This window comes from Apteryx mantelli, chromosome 16 (genome assembly GCF_036417845.1).
Source record: "Apteryx mantelli isolate bAptMan1 chromosome 16, bAptMan1.hap1, whole genome shotgun sequence".
In the NCBI taxonomy this organism is placed as follows: Eukaryota; Metazoa; Chordata; class Aves; order Apterygiformes; family Apterygidae; genus Apteryx; species Apteryx mantelli.
This window is the reverse complement of record NC_089993.1, coordinates 16,199,661-16,225,083: the sequence shown is the minus strand read 5'-3', so window position 1 is coordinate 16,225,083 and position 25,423 is coordinate 16,199,661. Positions and strand designations below refer to the sequence as shown.

Genomic DNA, 25,423 nt, shown 5'->3' with positions numbered 1-25,423 from the left:
CCCCAGCCCCGCCCAGTCCCCGCCCCCAGCTCCGCCCAGTCCCCGCCCCGCAGGGAGGGAGCGCGGCGCGGCGCGGCGCGGCGCGGGCGGGCTGAGGCGGCGGCCGCCATGGCGCGGCGCGGCGCCTGCGCCGGGGGCAGGTGCGTTGGGCGGCGGCGGTGCCGGCTGGCGGCGGCGCGGGGGAGAGCGGCCCACTGCGGCGAGCCGGGCGGCGGGCAGCGCCGGGGGCACGGGGGCGGCCGCGGAGGGGCCTGGGGACGGGGCCGCTCGGAGATCTTCTTGTCGCGCTTGACTAACCGTCGCAGTCACCCTTCGCCTTAGAGCAGTAGCTCCTCGGCTTCCACGCTGTCCCGCCAGCAAAGAGGGAGGTTTATAAACCCGGGAGTCCCTTAATGCTGTAACGAGCAGCCTACGTTGGTCACCAGGCTTAGCTGGGGCTTTCCCGCAGGCCGCCGCTTCCGTGGAGGTCGCCAGCTCGCCTTGGAGATTGCTGGCGTATTCGTTAGCTGTCCCTTCGATACTCGTTATTTATAAGAGACAGAGCACTGGAACAGGTTGCCCAGAGAGGTTGTGGAGTCTCCTTTTCTGGAGATATTCAAAACCTGCCTGGATGCAATCCTGTGCAATGTGCTCTAGGTGACCCTGCTTGAGCAGGGGGGTTGGACTAGATGATCTCCAGAGGTCCCTTCCAACCTCAGCGATTCTGTGATTCTGTAAGAGCCATTGCAAGTCAGGCGAATGTTGCTATAAGTCTTAAATGCAAAAGCCGGTGTGGGAATGGAGAGCTCTTAGGAGCGGGATCGTCCTTTCCCCCTTTGTTCAGGGAACAGCGTATGAGGCCTTGGCCCAAGTTAAGGCTTTTTTCATTGTCACTAGACCAGATAACTAACGATGCTTCAAATCTCCACAATTCCCAGTTCAAGGCTGCTGGTGAGCATGGTGATAAATGGGAGGAACCATAGTGGAGATCAGAATTGGTTACTGTAGAGAGTTATGAAATATGCAGTGATTATGTGCCAATCGGTTAACTCATGTCTCTTCTTGGGTAGCTGCTGGGGTTTGGTGAGCCGTTCTCTGCAGCGTGGACGCTTCCACACTGCGGTGCCGTTCCTGAAGAGAAAAACGGGAGCAGATCACCAGTGGCTGGAACGGCATCTGAAGGATCCCTTTGTCAAGGCAGCGAAACAGCAGAATTACCGTTGCCGAAGTGCCTTCAAATTACTGGAGATAGATGACAAGCTTCGTATCCTTCGTCCAGGATTTTCTGTTCTTGACTGTGGAGCCGCACCTGGTGCGTGGAGTCAGGTTGCTGTAGAGAGGGTCAATGCCTTAGGCACTGGTAAGTGCACGTGCTTGGCAACCAAGATGGGAGTAATGCTCACTTTGAAGTGTGTGAGAAAGTTCAGCTCTGCTGATGGTGGCGTGGGGAAGGTACGTGGGTACAGACTGTCACCACAGTCACTGATAGAAATTTCAAGCGGCAAAGAACTCAAGATTCTTGGCCCTAGGGTGATAGTAAAGCAGCATAATTCTTCGTATGGTCTGAAGAAATCATATCTATGAAACAAAAACTTACGATGAGGTGCTGCTGTAGGCGTAGCTAAGTCTTCTACTTGACTGAGCTGGAGGGAGTTACTATTTAAAGGCTAATGAACTAGACTAGGTGAGATCCCCTCTTCATCCACCTCTGAAATTCATGTGGCCTCCAGCAGGTAACTTGGCTTTACTAAATTTTTATTTCCTTTCCTGAATAATGGCAGTAACCATTACATACGGTTTACATATTTTAGGTCACTAATATTTATAAGATAAGGCATTCTTGTCTGTATTATTGTCCAGAATTTCTGCATTGCCAGTCTCAAAAAAATCAACAGAAAAAAACAACAAAAATACCCCTTGCTTGTCTGGAATAACTGGCTTTTAATGCTTTAAATGGATTAGCGTATAGCAAACCATCTATCCAGATATGCACAGCAAACTCTTTATGGAAGGACAGGAAGACCATACTTGGTGATACATTTTTTCATAGTGAATATCATGGAGCTCAGGTATATGCAAGTCATTTGCAGCCCTTATATAATAAGAGTGATCAGTGTGTCATTCATTCTTACGACAGCTCTTGGTTTTTAGATCCTACTGTCCCTACTGGTTTTGTCCTTGGAATTGACCTTCAGCGCATTTCCCCACTGGACGGAGCAGTCTTCCTGTCAGAGGCTGACGTTACAGACCCAGGCACGCTTAGGACAATTCACAGTCTGCTTCCTGCAAAGAAGGTGGATGTTATCTTGAGTGACATGGCACCTAATGCAACAGGCATCAAAGAACTGGACCATCAGAAGTTGATCAACTTGTGTTTAGGCCTTCTGAATCTGTCTCAGAGTGTTTTAAAGCCAAAAGGAACTCTACTCTGTAAATTTTGGGATGGACAGGAGTCCCGCCTTCTTCAAGGCAGACTGAAGGAGCAGTTTCAAGACGTGAGAACTATAAAGCCTCAGGCCAGCCGGAAGGACTCTGCTGAATCTTATTACTTGGCAAGACAGTACAAAGGGAAATGAAAGCTGAGAATTGCAGATTATCAAACTGGTGATCAGACACTGGTTGGAAATTTTCACTTGGCACGTATTTAAAATAAACCCCCAGCATTAAGACTCCCAACTTCAAATGTTGCATTGTTGAGCGCAACCTGGGAGAATGTGCTGTAATTGTTACAAAGAATGCTTTTCAAATACAAAAATAAAACCAGGATGGTGCCCTACTGAGTTTATCCGCTAATTATACAAGGAGAGATATCCAATTTAGCCTCTCACCTGTGGAGAAAACTGTCGGGAATGGAGAGGAATAATCTGAAAGGCAACCTCCTGGGCTGGAGTAATGGAAATGAAAATAAAACAGTGATTATAGTGTTTTTTTCTTTCTTTCTTTTTTTTTTTAATATGTGTGCTTGAAAATCATTGCACTGCTACTGCTGTCATATTGGAGACTAACCATAAAGGCAGTTTCCAAAATGAGAGGGAACAACATGGGGAATCTGAGCCAATTTATTTCCTCTTTTGTCTTTCTTAATAGCTAGTGCAATTTATTAGCACATGTAAAAATAGATAACACTTTTGTGCATGTCAGAATCTGCATTGTCACGTACAATCTATATTGCAGGCTTTCAGAATATATGACTCTGGCTCTGGGATATTGCAAAGCTTGGTGGCTTTGCTGCATTAGCTAAAGGCATATGATATATTTAGAAACTGTTACTTCACTGTGCTCATAAATCCAGCAAATGACAGAGGGTCATCACAATTGAGAAGATAATTTTTCCCTGTGTTTTCAGTAATGTTTCATATTTCACCAGTGATGTTTATTAGGTAAAATGGCAAGATGTTCCTTGGATCCCAGACAGGTAAAATTATTGGTTGAACTGCTAGAATTCTGTTTGCGAAAATAAACATAGCTACTATCTTATCTGGAAGTGACAACTTTTACATTAAACAGCTCTTTTATCGGACTGAGTGAGGCATGAGTTATCGGAGGGACTGGTGGCACTGCCTGCTTTTAAAGCTTCCAGATAGTTCTCACTATAGACACATCATTTTGAATTGCTTAAAAATTTATCTAGTTTTAACTACTTTGTCTGAAACTTTCCATTCTGGATCTCTATACTGAACAGTATGCGTGAAAGTGTTAGCCAAACAGACTAAACTAGGGAGCTGGGTGTTGATTTGCATGTGTTTGGGGAAAAAATTTTGGCAGTCTGCTATCTGAAAACTTTATTACTCTGATTTGCGGTAAGAACTATGCTGAGCAGGATGTTTCTATAATCATGTGCTTTTTGCTTTTGCTCCTCTGCCTGCAGTTGCAGAGAGGAGGATGGGTTCTGCCTGGACAGGAGTATTGAATGCCTGTCTGTGGGACAGGGCGAGGAGAGGGAGGAGAAGGGCACCGAGGGTGGTCCTGGAAATGGGACTGGGTGCTAGAGAAGCTGTAAGGAGGGAAAGAAAGAGCAAATGGGACAAGGCCTGGAGTTTGGGGGGAGCCTAGAGCTGAAAAGGAGAAAGTGAGGAAAACAGAAGTTTTGTGGAGCTGGGATTGCTTCAGGGAGGCTGAACTTGGAGGGTATGAGCAGGAGTCCATCATGGGAGGACCAGCTACAACCCCCTTCTCCCTGACAGTAATTCTCATCTGAACTGGGACTGGAGCCCCGCTGCTAGACTGATTGCTTCCCTCTGTGAAACCTTCTGGCAAAGCGTATGTCTTGCTGATGTTTAAGGTCTGGTGCACACAGAGAAAAGGTGGCTGGCTTCCTGGTGCTGTGAGCTGCACACCGAGGTCTCCCGTCTTCTGACGCTCCCAGAGGAGAAAGCTCTGGTGGGAAGGAGAAGAGGAGAAGCTTCTTGGAGGCGCTACTAGTGTTGCAGGGCAAGTCTGAGCCAGGTGGATGGTGGTGTCGCAGGTCACTCAGCGATGCCTACCCACTTCAGAGGCGTTCAGGCTTGCCTCCTCCCCTAGCAGAAGACTTGGTCTATTCAGAAGCACCAGTGCTGGGCTAGCTTAGTGGCTTGTCACTTGTTGTAGTCAGTCCAGCACGCTTGCTTTTTATTTGATCAGCAGATGTGGCAGAGGCTTGTGCAGCAGATCTGCAATTAATATTGATACATTATATTGACATCTAAATTCTCTGAAAGGATTTTTTTTTTCTTTTCTGGAGGCAGCTTTTGAATAGGAGTTTCCACTCAAAAGCTGTGCTTCTATCAGCAAGAAGACCTACATAACACTGAATCTTTGGGAAAAGGATGAAACTAGATGCAGTATGTCTCAAAATGGGCACCCAGGACTGCTGGCTTTTCACTGTTACTTGTCTTCTCCCCGCCCCCCCGTAAAATGAGGTTGACACTTAAACTTATGATCACAACAGCCCCATGGGACGAGCTTTCCCAGTTCTCTCTCAATTTGCATTAGATCTCCATTTTACAGATACTTTAAAAGCGAATAACGGGAATCTCAGAAACATATCCAGAACAGCTGAGTTTTCTGGAGGGTTTGCTAAGGGCTGCAGCAGCTGATCAGAGTTAATGCTCTCATTTATCTTTTCCAGGATTTTGCTTTTTTTTCACTCGGCAACACCGGCAGGCACGCGGGCTTGGAGAGAGGCAGGTGACGGGCTAAGGGCAGAGGGACGGGGCAGCGTTTGGGGGAGCCAGGGGCGGACCGAGCCCTGGGAAGGGGGCGGAGGGGAGAGTAGGGCGTGCTGGGGCACCCCGGCCGGGCATTACGGTAGGCGGCGCGCGTCTTCGCGGCATTACGGCGGCCGCGGGCGCTCTTCTCGCGGGAGCTGGGCGCGAGTTCCCGCGAGATCTCGGCGGCGGGGCGAGGAGGGAGATCCAAGCCGCGGCGCGCGCCGCCGGCTGCGGCGGGTGAGTGCGGCCCGGCGGCGGCGCGGCCTGGCCCGGCCCGGCCCGCGGCTCCCGCCACGCGCGGCGAGGCGGCGCCACCCCCCCCCCCCCGCGCCTCCCGCTCGGCCGCTCCCCGCGGGGCCGCGCCGCCCCCCTCGGCAGCCGCCGGGGCTCCCCGCGGGGCCGGGGCTGGGGACCGCGGCGCGGTGCGGCCTGCCGGCACGGAGCCGGTGCTAGAAGGCGTGCTGCGGCCGGGGGGGCGAGCGAGTCGGTTTCCCCTTCTTCTTTTTTTTTTTTCTTCTCCCGGATCTGCCCGTTTTCTGAACGGGCTTGCTGGGACCCGCGTGTCTGTTGGCACTGCTCTCTTTTGAGTTTGTTTGTGTCTGAAGCACTTACTTCAAATAAACGCTGTCGCTTGTTTTTTGGCTGGTCTGTTGCTAGCGTGCTTCTCTCTTCTCTTTGCACGGCAGTGTAAAGCGTAACCACTGCATCACTCTGATCGCACATGAGCCCAGCGGTTGCACCAGCTCTGGGCCCTATGTCAGTGTTGTGATTTGGGGTCCTAGTTCTGGGGCTGCGTGAGGTGTAAATCCTCGGAGGGATCGCACGAGGCTCCTGAAGTCTCCTGAGAGGAGCTCCAGGCTTGATAAATCTTTGGCCTTTTAATACCACTTTGAAGGAAGAATTGCAAAAGTCTGTGCATGAAGCCATAATTTCACTAATGAAAGTGGCCTGTGAACTTGTGAAGTCTCATCATTGAAAGCTGGATTCCAAAGTGATTTCTGGAAACCAGAATCAGGGTCACAGCTGCGTACAAGGCAGAGTTTGCTACTAGTGTGGGTTTAGGTCTCTTCCTACACCAGCCCTTAAAGTGGGACGAGGAAGAGTAGCAAGGGTTCGCTTTGTTGGTGTTATGTGCTGTGGATGTCCTCTGGCACAAACTTGTACCCCAACTTTATCCTGATTATATAGGAAGGGAGAACTCAGTCTTGCATAGCTTATCGCACCTCTTATTTGTAAATTTATGGGCTGAGTTTCAGGAGAAAATGTATTTAAATAAAAGTGTACGATTTCCAGTGGAGACCTAAGGAGAGAGAGGTCTCTCGTCTTCAGCCTCAGTTGGATAGTGTTTTCTGGTTTGCACTGATCCCAGCAGTCATCTGTGAATCTCAGCAGTGACTAACAGATTGGGTTTTGTGTGCTGTAAACAGGAAGATCTTGCATTCGGTGTTACCCAGGGCAGTGTATCATTTTTGAATAGAGCAGCCAGTAGACAGTAGGTTGCTCTGAATGTTTTGCTGATAACTTTCCGTGTATTTGCAGAGCCATGGAGGACTTGGAAAATAATACCACGGTCTTCTCCACCCTGAGATCCCTCAACAACTTTATTGCACAGCGTGTGGAGGGGGTGTCTGGGCTGGCTACGCCAGGATCGTCTCAAAGCTCCTTGCAGATGCAGTACCAGCAGAGGGTGCAGGTGAGGTATCCTCCGCTTGCTCATACCTGCAGCAGCACTTCAGTATGAATGTAAACTCCTTTCGATTATATACATCGAGACTGATTTCATAAAGACTTGACTATTCATTCTAAAATTGCTATTCATGTATGCTCAGTAATGGAAAGTTTGCTTTGGGTGAACATTCTGGGATCTTTAAATTTTTCTTATTTGTCTTGTGAAAATTTAAGGAAAGTCCTTTGAATTTCTTCCCTCCTGATTATATCTATATACAAGCTCAGAAAATTAAATTGTAAGTTGCTTTCAATCTGCTGAACCAAAGAGCTTAACAGGTATCTTTCCAGTAAATTATCTTGTTACCATTTTTCACCTTCTTCTTTAAAGTTTCTTTGCCTTGACACATACTTCCACTTGTGTTTTGGCTTCCATGTGCTAAGCAGTTTTGCTTCCTTGTTCTCTTCTGTTAAAATCCATGTATTCTTGTGACTTCTTCCTGTAGGCTGCCTTTCTGATTTTGTTTTGCTTTGTGTTCATACTATATGTAGTAGGATAACATCTTGGATCGTAAGGACTCTATATTAGACTGAAATAGTTTCTGCATTCTATATCTTGATATAATTTCTATTTAAATCTCTAAGTATAAAATAAGCTTGTTGTCTTTTTTTATGTAAGTCTCCTTTGCGTTTAGATTGCTGACAAAAGCTTGTGCGTTTTCTGTCTGTAGTACATCTCTGGTTACAGAGCCTTCACTAGATGCATGGTGAATGTATATTGCTTGGAAGTGAGGTGTTCTATTGATATTATCTGTGCTTTAAAATAATTTTGTATGAAGCAGTCATACAAATAAAATATGTTGTAGCAGGTTGTAGAAAAACATGCTGTTCTGCTCAACAGTTAAATTTCGTGGGGAAAATGATCTCTGCTTCTTGGTAGTTGCTGTTACTTTTATAAGGCTTGGGGAATTTGTAATTAACCCTCTTTTAGGTAGAGAAGTATATTTGGTCAGATAGGAGGCCTCTAGAGGTTGGATGAGAAATTCTCAGTGAAGAACTTAAAATTCACTTGTTTCCAACTAACATTGATTTGATATGGGCTTCTGAGCATGTTGTTGAACTTGTGGCCTTAGCTTCCCAATCTGCAGCTTGTGTGAGAAGACACAAATGAGGTGATGGTTTCCTTGTAATTGTGTAAAATACTATGCAAGTGTCAGCTGGATGGTACCGAGTGTTACTGCAGTGCTGTTAATGATGTGTAATATTCCTCTTCACATATGAACTGGCCAGTTAGAAGAACAAGCTGGGCAGATCCATTCCAAATCTCAGCTTCTGCAGGTGGAACGAGAGAAGATGCAGATGGAGCTTAGCCACAAAAGAGCTCGCATTGAGCTAGAGAAGGCAGCTAATACTAATGCCAGAAACTATGAGGTGAGTATGACAGCTGCCAATGGTTTGATATCATAGGCCTTGATCAGAACATATGTAGTGCATCTACATTAGTGTTTTAGTTTGGATCAGGGGTATGGTCTTGATCAGGTACTGTGCTTTGGGTTTGCGTTGTGCTGTGTCTCGGACTGTGTATACTAGACTTCTGGATGAAATGAAAATGCACTCCAGGAGCAAGCCTAGTGTTCTCCAACTGCTAATGGATGTTCAGGGCAAGACTTGAGCTAATTTGTAGTGTACTCCTGAAATATATACTTTGTGGGCACTGAGTTCCCGGCACCAACTGTTTTGCTCTACAGTTCTACTCGTAGTGCATTGCATTACTTGCTGATGTCAACCAGAGCCAGTGTGAACATTAGCACCTTGTTTGGTTGATGGACTGTCTGATGATCTGACCACTAGATTCTATTAGTTTAGCACTGAAGTTGTTATGAGTAGCAATAATAAAAGGGGCTGTTATTTGTTTCTCCCAGAAGTATTTAAATCTTTTTCTCCCATATGGTTTTAAACTTCCGCTGGCACAACTGCAAACATTTAGTTTGTGTGACTGTAATTAATTGGAATAACAGCAGTGCCAGCCGTGCGCTGTCACACAAGAGAGCCTGCATTGATAAGACAATGAACCTCACTCAGGGACTAATAACTTTTATTGCTTTCTAGTTTTATGCCCATATGTATTCATTTAACTATGTTACTGAAAAAAGCAGTAGAGCTGTGGGTTTTGTAGCATAATAAAGGTTTTATATGCAGCTGACTTTTTTTTAAATCTTTTTAAAAATAATAGAAAATACGTTTTGTTGTATTCTTCGAAGACTGCTGGGAGACAGATTTAGTGTATAGTTGTGAAATAGCGAGTCAGTGACTAAATTCCTTGTTCCATCTGAAGTCAGGTGATCTTGGGATTAAGCCAAGAAGAGTTCAAACCAGAATCTAGCTGAGTCAGTCACAGAAACCCTTGAAATACTGGTACAAAAGGGAGCAGCACTAATCCAGCACCGTGGTAATTACCCTGCTCAGATTCAGTGTTTTGAGTCATGTGGATAAAGGTTTTAGGAACCTCACATTGCTTTGCATAATCCTTGCTTACTATGTAAATCCGTGTCTCGATTTGCTTTGATTAGCAAAGCAATTTACTACATGTTTTTCAATAAGTGCTAATCAATTTGTGGTAGGAATAAACTGAAATGGTGTATGAAAGGTTGTCAGAGAGCAAAAATAGAGCAAATGTGGCTGAAAAGCCTGGCCCCATACAATGCTGGTTTTGTTGTATTCATTGATAGTACTGTGTTTAAACTTGGTTTCTTTTCCATTAAATAGGCTCGTACAAATTCCAGAGATTGCAAAGGGAAATTTGTCTTATTATCCCAAGTATTGAGGTCTGAGATTCTGAAAGTAAATTTACTATGCAGGGGCCAGTTTTAAATGGGAGCACCAAGTGTTTTCTTATTTGATCTGCTGTAAAGTATGCAGTGGAGTCTGTGAATCCATGTCTATATTCTAATATTAATGCTTCACTCTAAGAGATTCAGACTCTGCTAATTTTCTCACTCCATTGCCCTGGCTAATTCCCTTGGCACTGAGTTGCTGCCAGTGAGATTTTGCACCTTGCTAGCGTAAGGGTTAAAAAGCTATGGTCTAAGTGACATTGTGTCATGATGATGCTTCTGTAATTGCAGTAAGGAGGAGTAGAGACAGGGGAAGGAAAAGAGCCTCACTGTTGTGCTACTTTTTTCTTATATCTCTTTGCATTTTTTTTTTTTTCTTTTCAAGCGAGAGGCTGACCGTAACCAGGAGCTGCTCACACGTATAAAGCAGTATCAGGAAAGGGAAATAGAAGCTGAAAATAAACTGAAAGAACAAATGGAGATGAACAAATCCTATAAAAAGAGCATGGAAACAGTGAGCAAGAAGCTGCAAGAGAAGGAGAGCAAATTAGCTGAAGCTAATGAAGTAAGAAAAGAGTAATTTTCTAATCCATTCATAGCTTCAGGTGACTTTGAGGATCTTGTGAATTGAAAATGACCTTTTTTACACAAATTGGAATCACTGTGTTCATCATCTGGAGATGAATAAATCCTGATGATGTGTGTCCTTACTGTCAAATTTAGAGCTTAAACAAGTCCAGACACAAGTGAACAGGTCAGAAGAGGTTGCTGTGTTAATTAACAAAGAGACGAGAATGCTTGAACAGGTTGATATGGAGGAGGAGAGAGAAGTGCAAGGCAAGAGACAGGATCTAGGTTTAGAAGTCAGGCTACATGGCATTGAGTAAAGAATGGGGAAAAATGATGGAGGAAAAGGTAAGCTAAGAAGAAGAAGATATGAAAATGGTCAAGGAAGTAGGGGGAACTGTAATGTGGATAAGACCAAAGTTATATACAAGGCATGTCTTCCAAAACTGTCTTAAATGCCTACATGTTCCATTGCATGATGAATGCTTGGATAATAGCTTCAGTTCTGGATGAACAGACAACCTTCTCAACCCTCAAACTTTTCAGATACCATTGTAACTAACTTAAGCTAGTGTATTTGTAACCTCTTCTATTTAATTTGATCTCCTGCACCAGCTGTGGATCAATAGCTACTAAGCCCTTAAGCCTTCCTCCTGCTTAAGCATCACTGGAAATGTAATGTATCTATGTGATAAAGCAGGTAAACATATTTAACATAGCAGTTCTCAGTGATAGAAATAAGAGGACAGTGATGGCACTTGAGAGAAACTAAATGCATGTGAAATGCTTGCGGCAATTCTATTTCTATGTTCTTTTTATTTCCTATTCATCAACACCAGGATAAGAATGCTGTGTGTGTCTCTATCTAGAAAGCACCTTATATAAGTATAATTATAGATATAAAAGCTAAACATCTCAAAATATTCTCTCTGATAAATGGAGCTGAGTAATGTCTGTTTGAACCAAACCTATGACTTGGTCTCTAGATTTTAGACATTTAGAACTAAATTCAAAAAACCGCTGGTCTGTATTTTTAAGGAAGACAATGCTTACATTATTTGGCTGAGGAAGACCCAGGCATTTTCTGTTTTGAAACCTAGAAAAAAACTTAGTCAGAATGGTTGTGGGATAATTTTACTCATTAATATATATCCTTGTGTATCTAGCTTTAAAGCTTGATTTTTTTTTTTTTTTTTTTTTTTTTTTTTTGCATGCCAGTTTGAGATCACCCACTTAATGGGTAATGGAAATGACAATTTAGGTGACAGATGAAAACATCTAAAAGATTTTCTCATGCCTTTTGAGGTGACTTTGCAGGTGTGAAGGTTTGCAAGCCTGCAGGATTATTTCTGGATTCAGTGTTGTTCTCTTCAGTTGGATTTGATATTGGTGCATCACTGTCCATATTGGTGCATCACTGTCCATAATGTCCAGCTTGGAGACTCACTGGCTCATGTGTTTATTTTTTCTTTTTGCTAATTCAGACAATCACTGTATTAAAAGGGAAAATATCTGAGCTGCAATGGAATATAATGAATCAAGAGATGCAGATGACAAGCCAAGACTCTCAGAAGCAGGAGCTGATGGAACAGCTGGATGTTCAACACAAGTAAGCAGGGGATGAATGACTGCTGGGGGGAAAAAAGGCAAACAAAACTTCAGTCTTCTGCAGCTGCTATCACTCAGAAAACTTTCAACAGCATTTGATTTCTGCTCTTCAAAGGGATTCTTTGATCTGGATGTGCAGCTTATAACGGTTGTTCGAAACTACCTCTGAGGAGCAATTTAATTTTACCTTGAGGGAAAAAATACTTAAGCTTAAAATCTCTCAGTGGTGTCTTATGTTCATGCTGGAGAGTTAACAGAAGGTAGGTGGGTGGGAAAGGCTAATCTGAATTTTATGGGCTGAACAGTACAAAAATATCAAGCCATAAATCATAGTTGGGGCAGCTGAAAGACACAATAAGTGTGTTCTTCCTTGCTTAATGTATTCAACTCTTCAGTTTTGAATGCACTGTTTATTGCTCTGGTTTAAGTTAGGTTAATTTATTGTAGGTGTATGTTTGTTGATTTCAGAGTGAAGGTGGCTTGATTTTTTTTTTTTGAATGTTTCTGAAGGTGCATCTTTTTAATAAAAATGGGATTTTCTGCCTCTGAATTAGAGGAAGATAGTATGAGTGGGAAACTGAGTCTGGGGCAATCTTCTGTAATACTACAACATACTTTATTAGCAGTGTTTGACAATGTTTATACTTCTGCATGTGGCTTGTTCCTAGTACATGATTTCTGTGTACTAAATGTCTCTTGTGTCTACATCTAATAGAAAATGGCAGGAGGCTAGTCAGCAAATTCAGACACTGCAAGCAAGCCAATCCCTGCTGGCAGAATATGAACAGAAGATTAAGGTAAGTAACTCTGGGGCCTGTACAGAGCTTTAGTTTTTAATTTTTTCCATAGAAGAGCAGAATAGTGTTTTAAAAAAAGTGACTATTATAGAAATAGAAGATTAGTTTGTCATGTAAGAATCTGGTCTGGTGGCCAGGGAGAACTGAAGTTGGCTAAATTCAGTTGGATGGACACGGCTACCCATAATTAACCTTTGCATGCCACTCTTCATCTTTGTTGTATCAATAGGTTGGAAAAAATCTACCTATGCTTTCTCTATAGAGAACTGATTTATATCCTTATACAGTACTCTGGATGAATGCTTTACTTGATCTCGTGCCAGAGCCCAATGCATTAGTGTTCTAGAGCAATCTTTTTTTAAACAGTGGAGGATGAACCTAGCAGCTACAGTTATGTTTCTACTTCTTGGAAAGTACTTCCTCTGGAGTTAGCAGTTAGCTCTTTTATAAAGTGCAACTACTTGCAAAGCTTTCAAAACTACTGACTTAAATGTGAGTGTAGAGATTAACGTGTAGGTTGGTGGAAATGTATCTTTTCCATTTGCTTCCTCTCTTTTTGGGAGAGAGAGATGTAGAGAGATACTTTGCTTTGAGCAGATGATAATAGTGGCATTGCCTGTGGTTGCTATAGAGTAAAGCTACACTGAAAGGCAGCTTCACTGCATTAGTCAGAGCCATGGGAAGGAAAGGGGGGGAAACAGGACTATTGCAGGAGTCGGACTGCAGTAGAACTCTAAAGAAATTTTATTGGCTTTTTGGGGAAAAAAAGCAAAGTTTACCATAATGCTAAAAGGTTTGGTTGTGTTTCTTCTCCTTCCTAATTCCTCAAGGCCATGTGAGTGCCCTTTCTCACATATGTGCAGTTTATTGATGGAGAGACAGAGGACAGGAAAATCAGAGATTTGATTTAGTTGACAGAAGATCCTTCTAACGGTTAGCAGAGATTTCCCCCCCCCCCCCCCCGAGAAACTAAGAGTAAACAGAAGGGCATTGAGAAGAGACCTGTCCAACTGTTACAAGTGTAACAAATGTTTGTTATCCCTGCTTTGAGTGATGGACTGGACCACATGACCTCCTGCGGTCCCTTCCGACTTTTAGTCATTGATTTGAGTTAAAAAAGTACAACAGAGAGGTAGTTCTTATGAGTTCTGAGTTAATCAAAGTAGTTCTCTTGTCATCTCTTGTTTTCCAGGATCTGGAACAGAAGTTTTCCCAGCAGGAACATGATACTTTAATTGTCAAGAACATGAAGGCAGAACTGGCCCGCTTTCCAAAAATGGAGCGGGAATTGCGCCAGCTCCGGGAGGAAAATGCCTACTTCAGGTGAAAGAAGGGTTCAGTTGTTGAGAGGGCTCACTTCTGCTCTCCTATACCTTCTACAATTGCACTATAAGGACTTTCAAATCCCTGCATCTGGCTAATATGGTTTGTAGTGTGGCATGTGATACTGCACTTCCATATGGGGAACTTTAGAAAGAAGTTTAAATATCTTGTATAAATATTGCATCTGAATTGAGCAGTGTTGTGATGGTTGCTAGATGATAGGATTTGAGAAGATCTGCGTCATCTTCCTGATCACAATGAAAGCTTCACAGAATGAGTATTGATCATTTTGGAAGGTGATATCTATTTATTAGAAAAGATTCAGTGTTCAAAGATAGCGATGAACTCTTTCTGTACAGGTTTGTGAAAGAAATCCCTGTAGAGAGAAGACAGCTGAACATTTCTGTAATAACGGTTATTGCTTAGTTATTGTTACCACTATTTAAAGCTCTGTTGTACCATCGTAATGTTTGGAAAGTCTTTTGTTTAAATTTATAAAGCACTCTGATATAGACCCCTGTAGAGCAGACTTTCTGGGTTTCTGAAGTGGCAATTAATTTGAAACATTCAGTTCCTATGTAATGTGAAATAATTTGGTTTAAAGTTTTTTTTTTTTTTTTTTTTTTCCTCTCTTTTAGAATATGGAACTTAATTTCCATCTTTAGGTGCATCTTAAAAAAAAAAAAAAAAGTAGCTTAAATTACATGAGTATCTGATCTTGTCAGCTTTTTCTTACCCTAAAATTAAATAATCTCTTGACTTTGTTCTTGCGGGTGTTCCATTATCATTTTAGCTTGTTTATCTTGAACTTTTTTCTCACACACATTTTTATTCCCAGAAACATGATATCAACAGATTAGAGGTCATATTTTTCTTAAACAGCTTTATTTCACCCTCACACACCTCTATTAAAGTAAATAAGCAGTCTCCATACTTGCTCAGTCATCACAGAGTACTAAACCCCCTGAGTGTCTACTACTTGCTGTGTTCCAACCCTGCTTTCAGCCTAACTGAAAATCGGAGGTAGGAGTCTTTTGCTACTCATCATGCTGTTTTGCCAGTCAGTAAAGCAGATACAAAACTTCAGTTTGTTTGGACATGGTTAGGACAGCACCTACAGTGGAAAAATGCAGTTCAGTAAAGCTGCATTTTTTCTGTAGCAGTGGTTTTGAAGTGAAAGTTATAGAAGCGAGTGAGCTGGATGTTGAAATGTTTGTTCAATGTCTTATGCTCCCCTAGTAATTGTGTGTGTATCTGGAAGTTCGGTTTGTGTGAGGGAATTGAATTGCATGGTTCCTTAATGGTTGTCTTGCTTTTCACCCTAGGGAAATGAAAGAAAACAATGGATTGCTTAAAGAGGAGGTGGAAGGTCTGCAGAGGAAGCTGGAACGCTATGAGAAAGTGCAAGCACAGCTAGTGACCCTGGAATTGGAGAATGAGGTGAGGAGCTAGGAACATTTGGTTGATGAGTAAATAGGGGTTTGCTTTGTTGCTTGTCCTGTCTTTTAGCCTGTTTCTGTTTTGTGTTAGTTGAGCTATCTGCTGTAATTAAGGGGGTTTGAACCAGGCATTTCCTAAACTTAAATGTCAACATGAGGGGAATTACGGCAACGGAGGATAAAAGCACAGAAGGATATCTACTATTCAGCCAAAATGAACGCTTACTATAATGAACAATCCCATCGTGGTGTCATCTTTTCCTTCCTGTCTCTTTCACCTTACTTCTGCTAGAAATGCTTTTTTTTTTTTTTTTTTTAAAAAAAAAACATTAAGCTCTTCCCAGACATGGTGTTGTTGAACAGGTATATGGTAAGACCTTAGGATATATGCTTGAATTGCTGCTCAAGCTAGCAGGGTCCGAATGTGGTCTTTAATAAATATAATTGTCTTGCTTCCATCCCACCCTGTAGCAAGCATGCACTGAGTTTTCAATAGATTAACCTAAATGCATAAACTTGCTCGTTTGTAGAACTGTAATGATGGCCGATCAGTTTTGGATAATCTGATTTGGCATTGACTGAAACTAAAGAAGCTGTAAGAAGAACTGGAAGAGGGCAGTTGCCCCCATATTGAGCTGCTATAGAACTTGTGTTGGAAATACAAGTGTCCCCCCACCAAGAGTCTAGTCTGCCAAGGTCTAGTACAGTGGTGGTAGCTCTCAGGGCTGGATAATGCGTAGCACTAAAGTGGGTTCCATATGTCACAGAGCTATAGTGACTGTGAAAATATTGTTTGTGAGAGCTGGAGAATGACGCCACAGAAATGCTAGATAAGAAGATAATGAAATCCACAGGAGAAAAAGGAAAGATGCTGAGTTTGAATGGACAATAAAACTATGCAGGAAAGGAGCTGTTAGAACAGTACTTTGTATCTAACTCTTCTTTTAATCTCCACCTTAGAAGCTTCTGGGAAAATTAAAAAGCTGGGAGAAACTGGACCAGAGCACTGGCTTAAATATCAGGTATGTGCTCAGAGCTTTTACTCTTTTACTCTAAAACTTTTACACCGCTGTCTTTTCCTCTTAGTCACCCCGATACCTGAAGCTTGTTGGTCATGCTGCTCTTGCTATCTCATCTTCCTGCGGAAGCTCTTCCGGTACTTTTTATTATATATGAAGAGAGCCAAAAGATGCATACTATTATAAAGTATCTTTGGGAACTGACAAACGTTTTTCACTAAGTCAACTTGACCAATGTCTCTGAAGGCTGGGTTCACTTTTGAATTCTTTGAAATTCTTGCCTATAGTTACATTCATGTGTAGGTAGAGATTCTGCTAGTATAATCAGTAAGCTTTGAGAATTTTAGGATGTGTCCAGAGAAAAGAACGTTACCTGTGTTAACTTATTGTAAGTGCAATTTCTTTGAAATCTGGTATTGAAATAAACTGCCAGATCATGTTGTTGTGACTTTTCCAAAGCACTTAACTGAATTAACAACTGGTCTTTACTTTATCTAATGGTAGAAATGGAATAAATTTCTTGGTTCCTTATAAAGAAGAAGGAAGAAGTTGTAAAACCAACTAGCCTTTGTGCACTGCTATGTAACAACTCTTTCTGACATCTGGAGCCAGATATTTTTTAAGGTCTCTGGTATGTACACGGTGTAATGAAGGGCTGGAAGTGGTGTATCTCCTCCTGATCATTTTTGTTCTACTGCAGAAGGTTCTGAATAGGTAGGATGCTTTTGTGTGTCTCACTTCAGCACTGATTTATTTTCTCTAAATATCTACACTGTGAACATCATTGTACAGATCACCTTTAATATTGGATCAAGGCCCGTGCTGCAACATGAACTGCAGAACCTAGTTTTTCCAGTTGTTTCTTTGTTCCTTTGACGACTTGCGCCCAGCGACAGAAAAGGAGTTATGTCTGCGCACTGCTGGGATCTTTTTGGAGACAGTGTTTGGATAGGTGCTTCTGGTTTGGGGACGTTGCTGCTTTATGTACTAGACATTTGCATTCAACAGGGGAAAGCCCCTTAATTTTCTCAGTGTTTTCTGTTTAATAGGGATAATAAACTTGTTTCTAGAGGCATGCAAGTAGATAGTATGCTTGAGGCTCCATCTTCTGTTTGGAATACATGCATTTAGATGAACTTGGAGTTGTGCTAACTCTCCTATAGCAGGGAATGGACAGAAATAGTAGAAATCCTTTTCATAAAACTTGTCCCATCAGGCACTGGAGTAAAAGCTTTTTACTTACCTCAAACTGTTAAAGGTTTAATGAGGTAATTTCACAGTGGGAGAGAAATGGAACCGAGTGACTCTGCCTGTTGAAGTCTAATAACTCCTTCATTTAAAATTGGAATATTCGCTGTAAAGTGTTCAGTTTTTGATTGGGCCATATTGTTTAGTGCTATTAATGGTGTCTTCTCATACAGAAAAGGGAAATGCTCTTGAGAAAAATCACCTTTTGCATGCAATTGCACCAAATGGAACTGGGTGATCTCTCTCCCTCTCCACCCCCCTTTCTTTTTTTATTTTTTTGTTCAGACTTCTTGCAGCATGTTCGCTTTTAGTCAGGAATACGTAGAAGATGAGTATAAAGAGAGATCATTGTCCCGGTCAGGTTCCTGGAGCATGCCGTTGGTGACAGCTTGAGGGGAGTTAATTGCCTTTCTCAGAGTAGAAGAAAATAGGAACAAGTTGGATGGTTGCCCCAAAGAGCCAGAGCAGTATGCTGTTTGCTAATAACTAGATAAGCAAGGAAAAAGGGAATGCATTATGACTTCTCATCTTTTCTTATTACTTTCTTCACTGGTACACAGAATGTAGGGGAAGAACGTACAGCCTGTGGATTTTTGAGAGGATGATTTTTGTTTCCTGCAGCACTTCCACAGGGCTTCTCTTCTGTCTGCCCTCGACGACTTCTGTTCACTGATTGCCTGGTCTCAGCAGGCTTTTTGTCAGTTGGCTTATGATCAGGCTTTTGAGTGTAATTTTGAATGTAATTTTATGTAAAAACACTTGGAAAGGAGGGTGCAGCTTTTAGGAGTGTTAATGTTTTAGTACTGGACTCTTTTTGGAAACTTAAAGAGCTAAATGTTTTATAATGCTGCACCTTAGTGGGGGGAAGCGGTCATTAACAGTTTACTCAAAGACTGATCTTATGTTTGCCAGTTTTGGACTCTCTTACTTATCAACCAGTTAGCGGCTCAGTTTCTTCCACTTAAATTCTTGGGTTTTTCCTCATCTTGCTCCCATAAACTAGGAAAACAAAGACAACTTTTTTTTTTCTTTTTTTAAACCTCTAGCACACGTTGGCGTGTTTCTGGTGCTGTTGTGCAGTGTTCTTTCCAGAGTTTGCCCTTGGAATTATGCCTGCCTTATACAAATGCTATATGATACACTTGCACAATACCCTGATAATAAAACAATACACACCATAGTTATGTATGGTTCTCGTAGATGTATCATGAATATATTTGATCTGTCTTGTGTTTGGTTATGTGTCCTCTTGATATCTTGATCTTCCTACTGCCTATTTTCTGATGCAGTTGGCTCTATGTTTTATCTTGGATGTAATTTTGGCTAGTTGGAGCTCTTGTATGTTTTGGAGCTCTTTGTATCTGTTAGCATTATGCTGCTAGGGATATATTTTTTTTTTTTTTGGTCATCTGTCATTTTGACTTGATAGTCACTGCTGTGGGATTTGGTTTCATCTGTAGAAGGGAAAAAGCACACCAAACTTTTGAAATTCTCATTTTGTGAGTAGAAAGTCTTTCTTACTTCTGAATTTACTCTCAGAATGATATTCTTGTGTGGCTATTGTAGGGTTTTTTTTAATAGGAAAGAGTTACATTGAGGAAATAAGCTTCTTGTACTCAGTCTCTCCAGGATGCACTGACCTAGTTTGTATTTCTACAAAATACGGTATTTATGTAATTGAGTTCTTGACCATCTTCAGTCAAGAACAGGACAAACCTTGACAGACTTGGTTGTTTTTTCAGAGTTGCGCTGTCAGTTCAGGGATGGTTTCCAGGTAGTTTCTTGCCTGCCATTTGCAATGTATGTTTTAACAGAAAAATGTTTTTGAAAGGTTGTGGGATGTCTAGGTGTGTGACAAGAGGCAGATAGTTCATTTTGATGGCAATGTGCAAAACCATCCACGAGATGGCATCCTTTCTCCTGCTGCCAGAGAAAACCGATTTGAGCTCTAGTCCAGCAGGCTCAGCCTGCTGTAAAACCATCAACTGAGCACCTTAAGGAGAATCAGCTAGTCTAATGAAAATTGTTCGTTGTTGCTGTCAAATCTTTTAAGATCTGTTGAATGCTGCATGCATGCAGTCGCTGTGTCTCCTTGTCCAGTAACGTTTCTTTCTACTTATGGTAGTAATGCAGTATGAAGATTTGCATGATTCTCTAATGACATAGAATACAGTGATTTTTCCAACCAGCTCTGTAAACTTCGTATTTCCATCACCCATTCATTCATTCATTCTCTTTTACAAGGAGTTGTTCAAAGTCTGATTCTTCTCTCCCCAACCCAAGCCTTACAATTACATCCTTGAGAGCAGCATTGTTATCGATTCTGATTTTCTTCCCCTTCTGCAGCTTGTAGAAGATACTCAAATACAAAATAGAGGTTCTTGTTCCATGAGCTTTTCATCTAAAAAAGCCTTTTTTGTTGCTTCTTTTCTGTGGCTCATACTGCCTTTGTCATCTTCTGAGTCAGCCAGATGGTGGTGCTCTCCTTAAACAGGTATACCCTGGGGTGCTGGATGTTGCAAAAAGATATGCTTCAGGTATGTTTTAAAGATCGGGCAGGTTTCAAGTCAGATACTAATAGTTACTGATAGCAACTGACAGGAGTTAATGCTAAATTTTCTTTTTATTTATCTGTAGTGGCAGAAGATAGCAAGTATTGAAAGGCTGAAGTTATGTTGAAAAGTTATGCAAAATTCTGAAGGCTGACTGAGGTGGGTCACAAGCAACAGAGCTTCAGAGAGTTTTAGTCCAAGCATATTTTTTGAAGAGAAAATAGATAATAATGTTCTGTGTGATGTGTGTGGTTTTTTTGTTGTTGTTTTTTTTAATTAGAAGTATGGACTTTCAGATTTTTTCACATTTTTGCCTGCTGAGCTCAAAGATCTATGTGTATATACAGCAGAATTCCTCTGTATCACTGAAGGATTTTGATGTTAGAGTGTAATCAGGGATAGGAAGGGGATCAAATATATTGATAATGGCCTTCTGTTTAAGTAGTCTCAGAGGTATAGCTGTATAGGTCTTACCCTTTTTGGGCACCATTTACTGTTGCAAATAATACTATCGGCTCAGGGGTGTGTGCGTGGAAGATAAGGACAAAGGATTTTTTCACATTACTCTTCAAAATCATTTTCTTTTTTCCTATGGCCAAGGAATGGCAAGAAAGCAATGGAGAGATCAGCTGTCCTTTTCTGAAGGGTTGTGGGATACAATATGGAAATTGGAGGTGAGGCTGACATATCAGAAGGGGAAGCAGGGTGCTCAGACTCTTCTGCTTTGCTCAGCAGCTCCAATCATGGTCTGAGCTTTCTTGAGCTGTGTCTAATTGAGTTATACTGGAAGGCAAGTCTTAGTCCTCTGATGCTTACAGTACAAGACAAATCTGGAGCGACTCTTAGGTTTAATGAAACCTAGTTTTGGAGACTACCTGTAGTTGTCCTTCGGTTTGCAAGGGTAAATTTACTTAGCTTCAGTGGTACTATTGCATTAAGCTGATATAGTTGTTTTGTGTGCTCGCTGTCAAGGCCAGTAAAGAGAAGTGCAGATTTGACAGGAATTCAGGCCAATGCTTAAGGACCATTTTCACTTAGTGGAACCTGCCAACTGCAGACGGCAGACGCTGATCTGCTGACCTGTCGCCTAGAGCCAAAGAAGTGAACCTGTTAATGCTGACCTGGTTTTCTTTCGGAAACATCTGTGGGCTGGCTGACTGACAAATCTTGGGCTAGCTTCCTGCAATGCCTGAGACCAATTAAAAAGAGGAGATAGTGTGAATGTGCATGCATTTCCTCTCTAAGAAAGGGTCTAATTAAGTGGCAAGCATCTCTATTTAGTACAGTGGTTAGCACAGTTGTAATTTGTAATTACACAGGTGCTATGCTCCGTACGAGAAGTCCTTCTGTGCAGATTCTGCTTTTGGAGCTGGGGGGGAGGGAGGAGAGAGGGAGGGAATAGGGAATCAAATTTCTTGATTCTGCATTTAGTGGTGGATTAGTGTTCTTTTTTTTTCGGTGAATAGAAAAGAAGGGAGAATATTGGAGTTCTCTACTTTCCTCTTTGAATCTTGATTATCTATGCTTAGTTACTCTGCACTCTCTTCTATCCAAGGCATTGAATGTCTTTCCAGTAGTGAATGAAGCTCAATCTTCTCCTTTCTCACAAGGTAGTAATTTACCTTTCTCTGAATGTCCGTTATGAATAAGTGACTGCTGGTTTAAAAAAAAAAATAAAGAAATAAATAAAATCTGTTGACAGATACAAAGTGGTGCATGCTGAAATAATTTGAATTGCTCATATGCATTTCTGGATACTTAATTAATTGTAACCAATCAGGACAAGACGGAAGGTTAGCACTGCCAGTTCTAGTAATGCCATCTTTCTGGCACAATCACTCCATACCTGAGCAAATATCTTTATTGGAGTAGTCTATTGTAGCCCTCTTTTTTTTTTTTTTTTTTTTTTTTTTTATCACCAATCAGGAAATGAATCTGATTGTTATGAGCTTTTGATCCTGGCTGCTCTCTGTGAGTGGACAGCTGATCTGAACTTAAATGCTAATTTTTTGTTTAAAAATTTTTTTTGGGGGGGGGGGTGTCTAAGCTGGTGAATCCCTACTTCAGAGCTAGATCTCTAATTGGAGAAGAAAATTAACATGGTATGAGGATATAGAAACTTCATTTTGTGCATCTAAGTTATGTAAATAATTGTAATTTATGATCTGTGAACATATTGAAAATTGCACGACGGCTGTTGACAAGATTCCCTATGTAAAACAAGCTGTCTCATTACAGTGGGAATTCCCTGGGCACCAAAAAAGATGATGAACACTATATAGGGAAATACTTTAATTAAAAAAGGGTTGGGGGGGAGGCAAAAAAAGTTGTACTTGTTAGAGAATTTTTCCTTCACACTTGTGAGGTCTTAGCTGACCCTCATGAAAGGATCATATGCTGCTCTCCTGTATGGACATAATACTATATTTTACAGTTATTATTCAAAAGCTTTATTTTGTCATCAAAAAATTTATCTCCTAATGAAGGTGAAGGTTTGATAAATATTGGAAAAAATTCACTCTGTGAAGAGGGCCAGCTTATGCAGCACATTAATATTCTGCAAAATCTCTCAAAACAAGGATTTCTGCTGACGTCTGCACGGGGATGAATGTCGTGAGAATTTCTCTTACATATTGCTCTTGCAGGACAAGTTAGTCTCAACTTGCAGCACTTCTGCCATTCTAGCTGTGATTTCAGCCTGCCTGCGGGCTCCTGACTCAACTGCCTGCTGCGGGAAAATGTTCTGGTCCTATCTGCTATTTTGTGCTTTAGTTCTGTGAGCACTGCAGCTGGAAGAGGTGGTCCTGCATGGCAAAAAGTTTTCTAGAATGGAAAACAGATCAATTTTCAGCCAGATCAGTTCCCTGGTCACGTTTACTATGTGCTTGCATAAATGCTTATGCTAGTTCCAAGCAAGGTAAAGGAAGTGGGAATGAGCAGCCAGGGCTGGAAGGGATGGTGGGGGTGATCATTTTCTTTATTTAGAAAGAAGGGTTACATGTTCTGTGCGTGGTGGTGGTGGTGTTGTGTGTGGTGTTTTTTTTTTTTTTTTTTTTTTTTTTTTAAAGATTGTGTGTGTAAAAGACTAAAACATTGCTGTGAAAGCATTTAAAATCTTGAGGGAGAAGTGTCTGAATAGTTCCAAGGAGGACCATTGTCTCTAGAAACTGAAATGGAAGTTTCAACAGAAAACTAATTCTGATTGGTTTTGTAATTTTTTTTTGTCTGCTGAAGCCACCATTCTTTACATGGGGAATTCTTGGAGTAGGTTGTCACCCATTGAATGTGACATGCAGCTTATGCTGGAGTATGGCTCGAAGCTCTTCTGCTTTCAGTTATCTTGTTGTCTTGTGTTAGAAATTACATTATTCTTCACTTTCCACAGTGCCTTAGGGTTTAGCTCTCCCTAATAGAATGCTTTTTGTGTATGGTGGGAGGAGCGGTTCCTTTATCAGTTCAAAACCTGAAGCTCCAGGTTTTAGAGGATTCAGATTGCTATTTTGGGAGACTTGAGGCCTCTTTAGGTATTGGAAGGGATTGGTTTATTTAAACTTAATGTTTGGAGGCCCAATGTCAGATCTGTGCTTTAGCATGGAGTTTAGTCTTCTGCAATTTTCAGGGTGTTGATCCACTTAATTTTAATATGGCAGCCAGATGTGCTGCCTCTTAGACTTAATATTAAATATAATAGATCTGTTTCTGCCAGTACATTATTGAAATGCTGGGCAAAGTTTCCTGCTGTACCATTTTCCTAGCCAATATTATTAATTTTCTCCAAAAACACTGTATTTCTCTTTGCTGTTCAAAAATGTTAGTGACCTTTTGCCTTTGCCATTAATGCCTTTATTTCCATTTGAATACATCAATACATATGTATTTGAATACATATGTCTTGAGTCCAAAGAAAAGATAGGAAGTGTGTAAAAACATAATGGATGAGCACCTAGCAACTAGGCAGACTGAGGCTATAGTATGTAATCAGAGAACTGGAGGAAGAAGTAATCAGCTCGCATCAGAAATGTGTGTCCGTCCTTGCTTTGCATTTCAAAGTCCTGGGAACAGTTGCAGAAACTCTCTTTCTGGGAGCGCAGACCTAGCATTCTGGAACCAGCGAAAACTACTGACCAGTAGTTTTGAACAGTAGTGCTGTCCGTCTTGTTTGTCAAAGAACAGTTTGGTTGGCCTCCAGGAACTGTCTGGAGAATAATGAAGTTGTAGAAGAGATGGGGGATTCTTACCGGGGGATGAGAACTTTATTTCAGAAGTGAGGATGACAACGGATCCTTTGTTTACGAGCGAGTATTGCTTCTCTTTCCTTTAACTCTTTTTATCAGAATATACAGCATTGCTCCAGCTTGACTAGGGCCGCATTTCCCAAACCAATAAATTTAAGACAGGAATACTTTTAGAAATGTGTGCTGGTGTTTTCTTCTGCATAGCAGGTACTCCATTTGCCACCAGGGACACACCAATCAGGCGCTTCATTCTGTGTTGCTGCTATGTTTCTTGCAAATAGTGTTAGAGATGCTGTTGCAAAACTGTTGGGTAAAAGTAGCTTCTTCCCAGCATGCAGTGACCCTCATTATATGTAAATAGCTTGAACTTTAGATGTTCATTCTTCTGCGAAGGAGAAGCTTTTCCAAAGCACAGACACTTTTATAAAGAGCCACTTTATTTATATTAAGCAGTCCTGCTTGCCTTAAAGTGAAATTATCATTTAGATAGCAAAGACTAATCAGTAAGGGGATGGTTTGCTACTGTCAGAGGGCTCAAATGCTCATGCTTGATTTTTATTCAGCCTCCTGTTTTGTCGTTTCTACACACCCTATAACCATTACAATCTCTAGCTCATTTTTAATTTTAACTTTCTGTTTCCATTATAGCATCCTTCAGTTTTTCAGTTCTCTGCTGGGGCTGTCAACGTGCTGTGCCTTCCCTCTCCCGTAGATGTGCAGAGTGTTAGACCTAATCTATCCTCAAAGTCTTATTTTTGCTGGGAGACTTTAACAAAAACATAAAAATGGATCCTGTAAATGCATATTGAAGCTCTTTTTACAGGATAGCAATGCCTTTTTCAAAAGGCAAAAATACACAGACCTTTTCTAAATAAAATCAAAACAAAACTCCTCATTAAGTATTCATACTCTAATATTTTGCTGTTCCCTTGTACTAGTGGGCATGGCCTTTGAACACAGAGCAAAGA

The 25,423-nt window shown here is 41.6% G+C and overlaps 2 protein-coding genes across 2 annotated transcripts in view; both read left to right on the top strand.

Annotated features, from left to right (window-relative positions):
* The first annotated feature begins 69 nt into the window (after window positions 1-69).
* Window positions 70-2,900, top strand: MRM2 (mitochondrial rRNA methyltransferase 2). The gene is made up of 3 exons (XM_067306142.1): window positions 70-140; window positions 1,050-1,339; window positions 2,131-2,900. Exons 1-3 carry the CDS (start codon window positions 109-111, stop codon window positions 2,553-2,555), a joined length of 747 nt encoding a protein of 248 aa, XP_067162243.1. The 5' UTR covers window positions 70-108; the 3' UTR covers window positions 2,556-2,900.
* Window positions 2,901-5,358: 2,458 nt separating this feature from the next.
* The window catches only part of MAD1L1 (mitotic arrest deficient 1 like 1), a 383,289-nt gene continuing 363,224 nt past the window's right edge, over window positions 5,359-25,423 (top strand). The window contains exons 1-9 of the mRNA XM_067306376.1: window positions 5,359-5,405; window positions 6,708-6,861; window positions 8,124-8,264; window positions 10,053-10,232; window positions 11,719-11,843; window positions 12,558-12,639; window positions 13,832-13,962; window positions 15,288-15,402; window positions 16,362-16,423. Coding sequence (XP_067162477.1) covers window positions 6,712-6,861; window positions 8,124-8,264; window positions 10,053-10,232; window positions 11,719-11,843; window positions 12,558-12,639; window positions 13,832-13,962; window positions 15,288-15,402; window positions 16,362-16,423 — 986 coding nt within the window. The 5' untranslated portion in view covers window positions 5,359-5,405; window positions 6,708-6,711. The remainder of the gene's footprint in view (window positions 5,406-6,707; window positions 6,862-8,123; window positions 8,265-10,052; window positions 10,233-11,718; window positions 11,844-12,557; window positions 12,640-13,831; window positions 13,963-15,287; window positions 15,403-16,361; window positions 16,424-25,423) is intronic.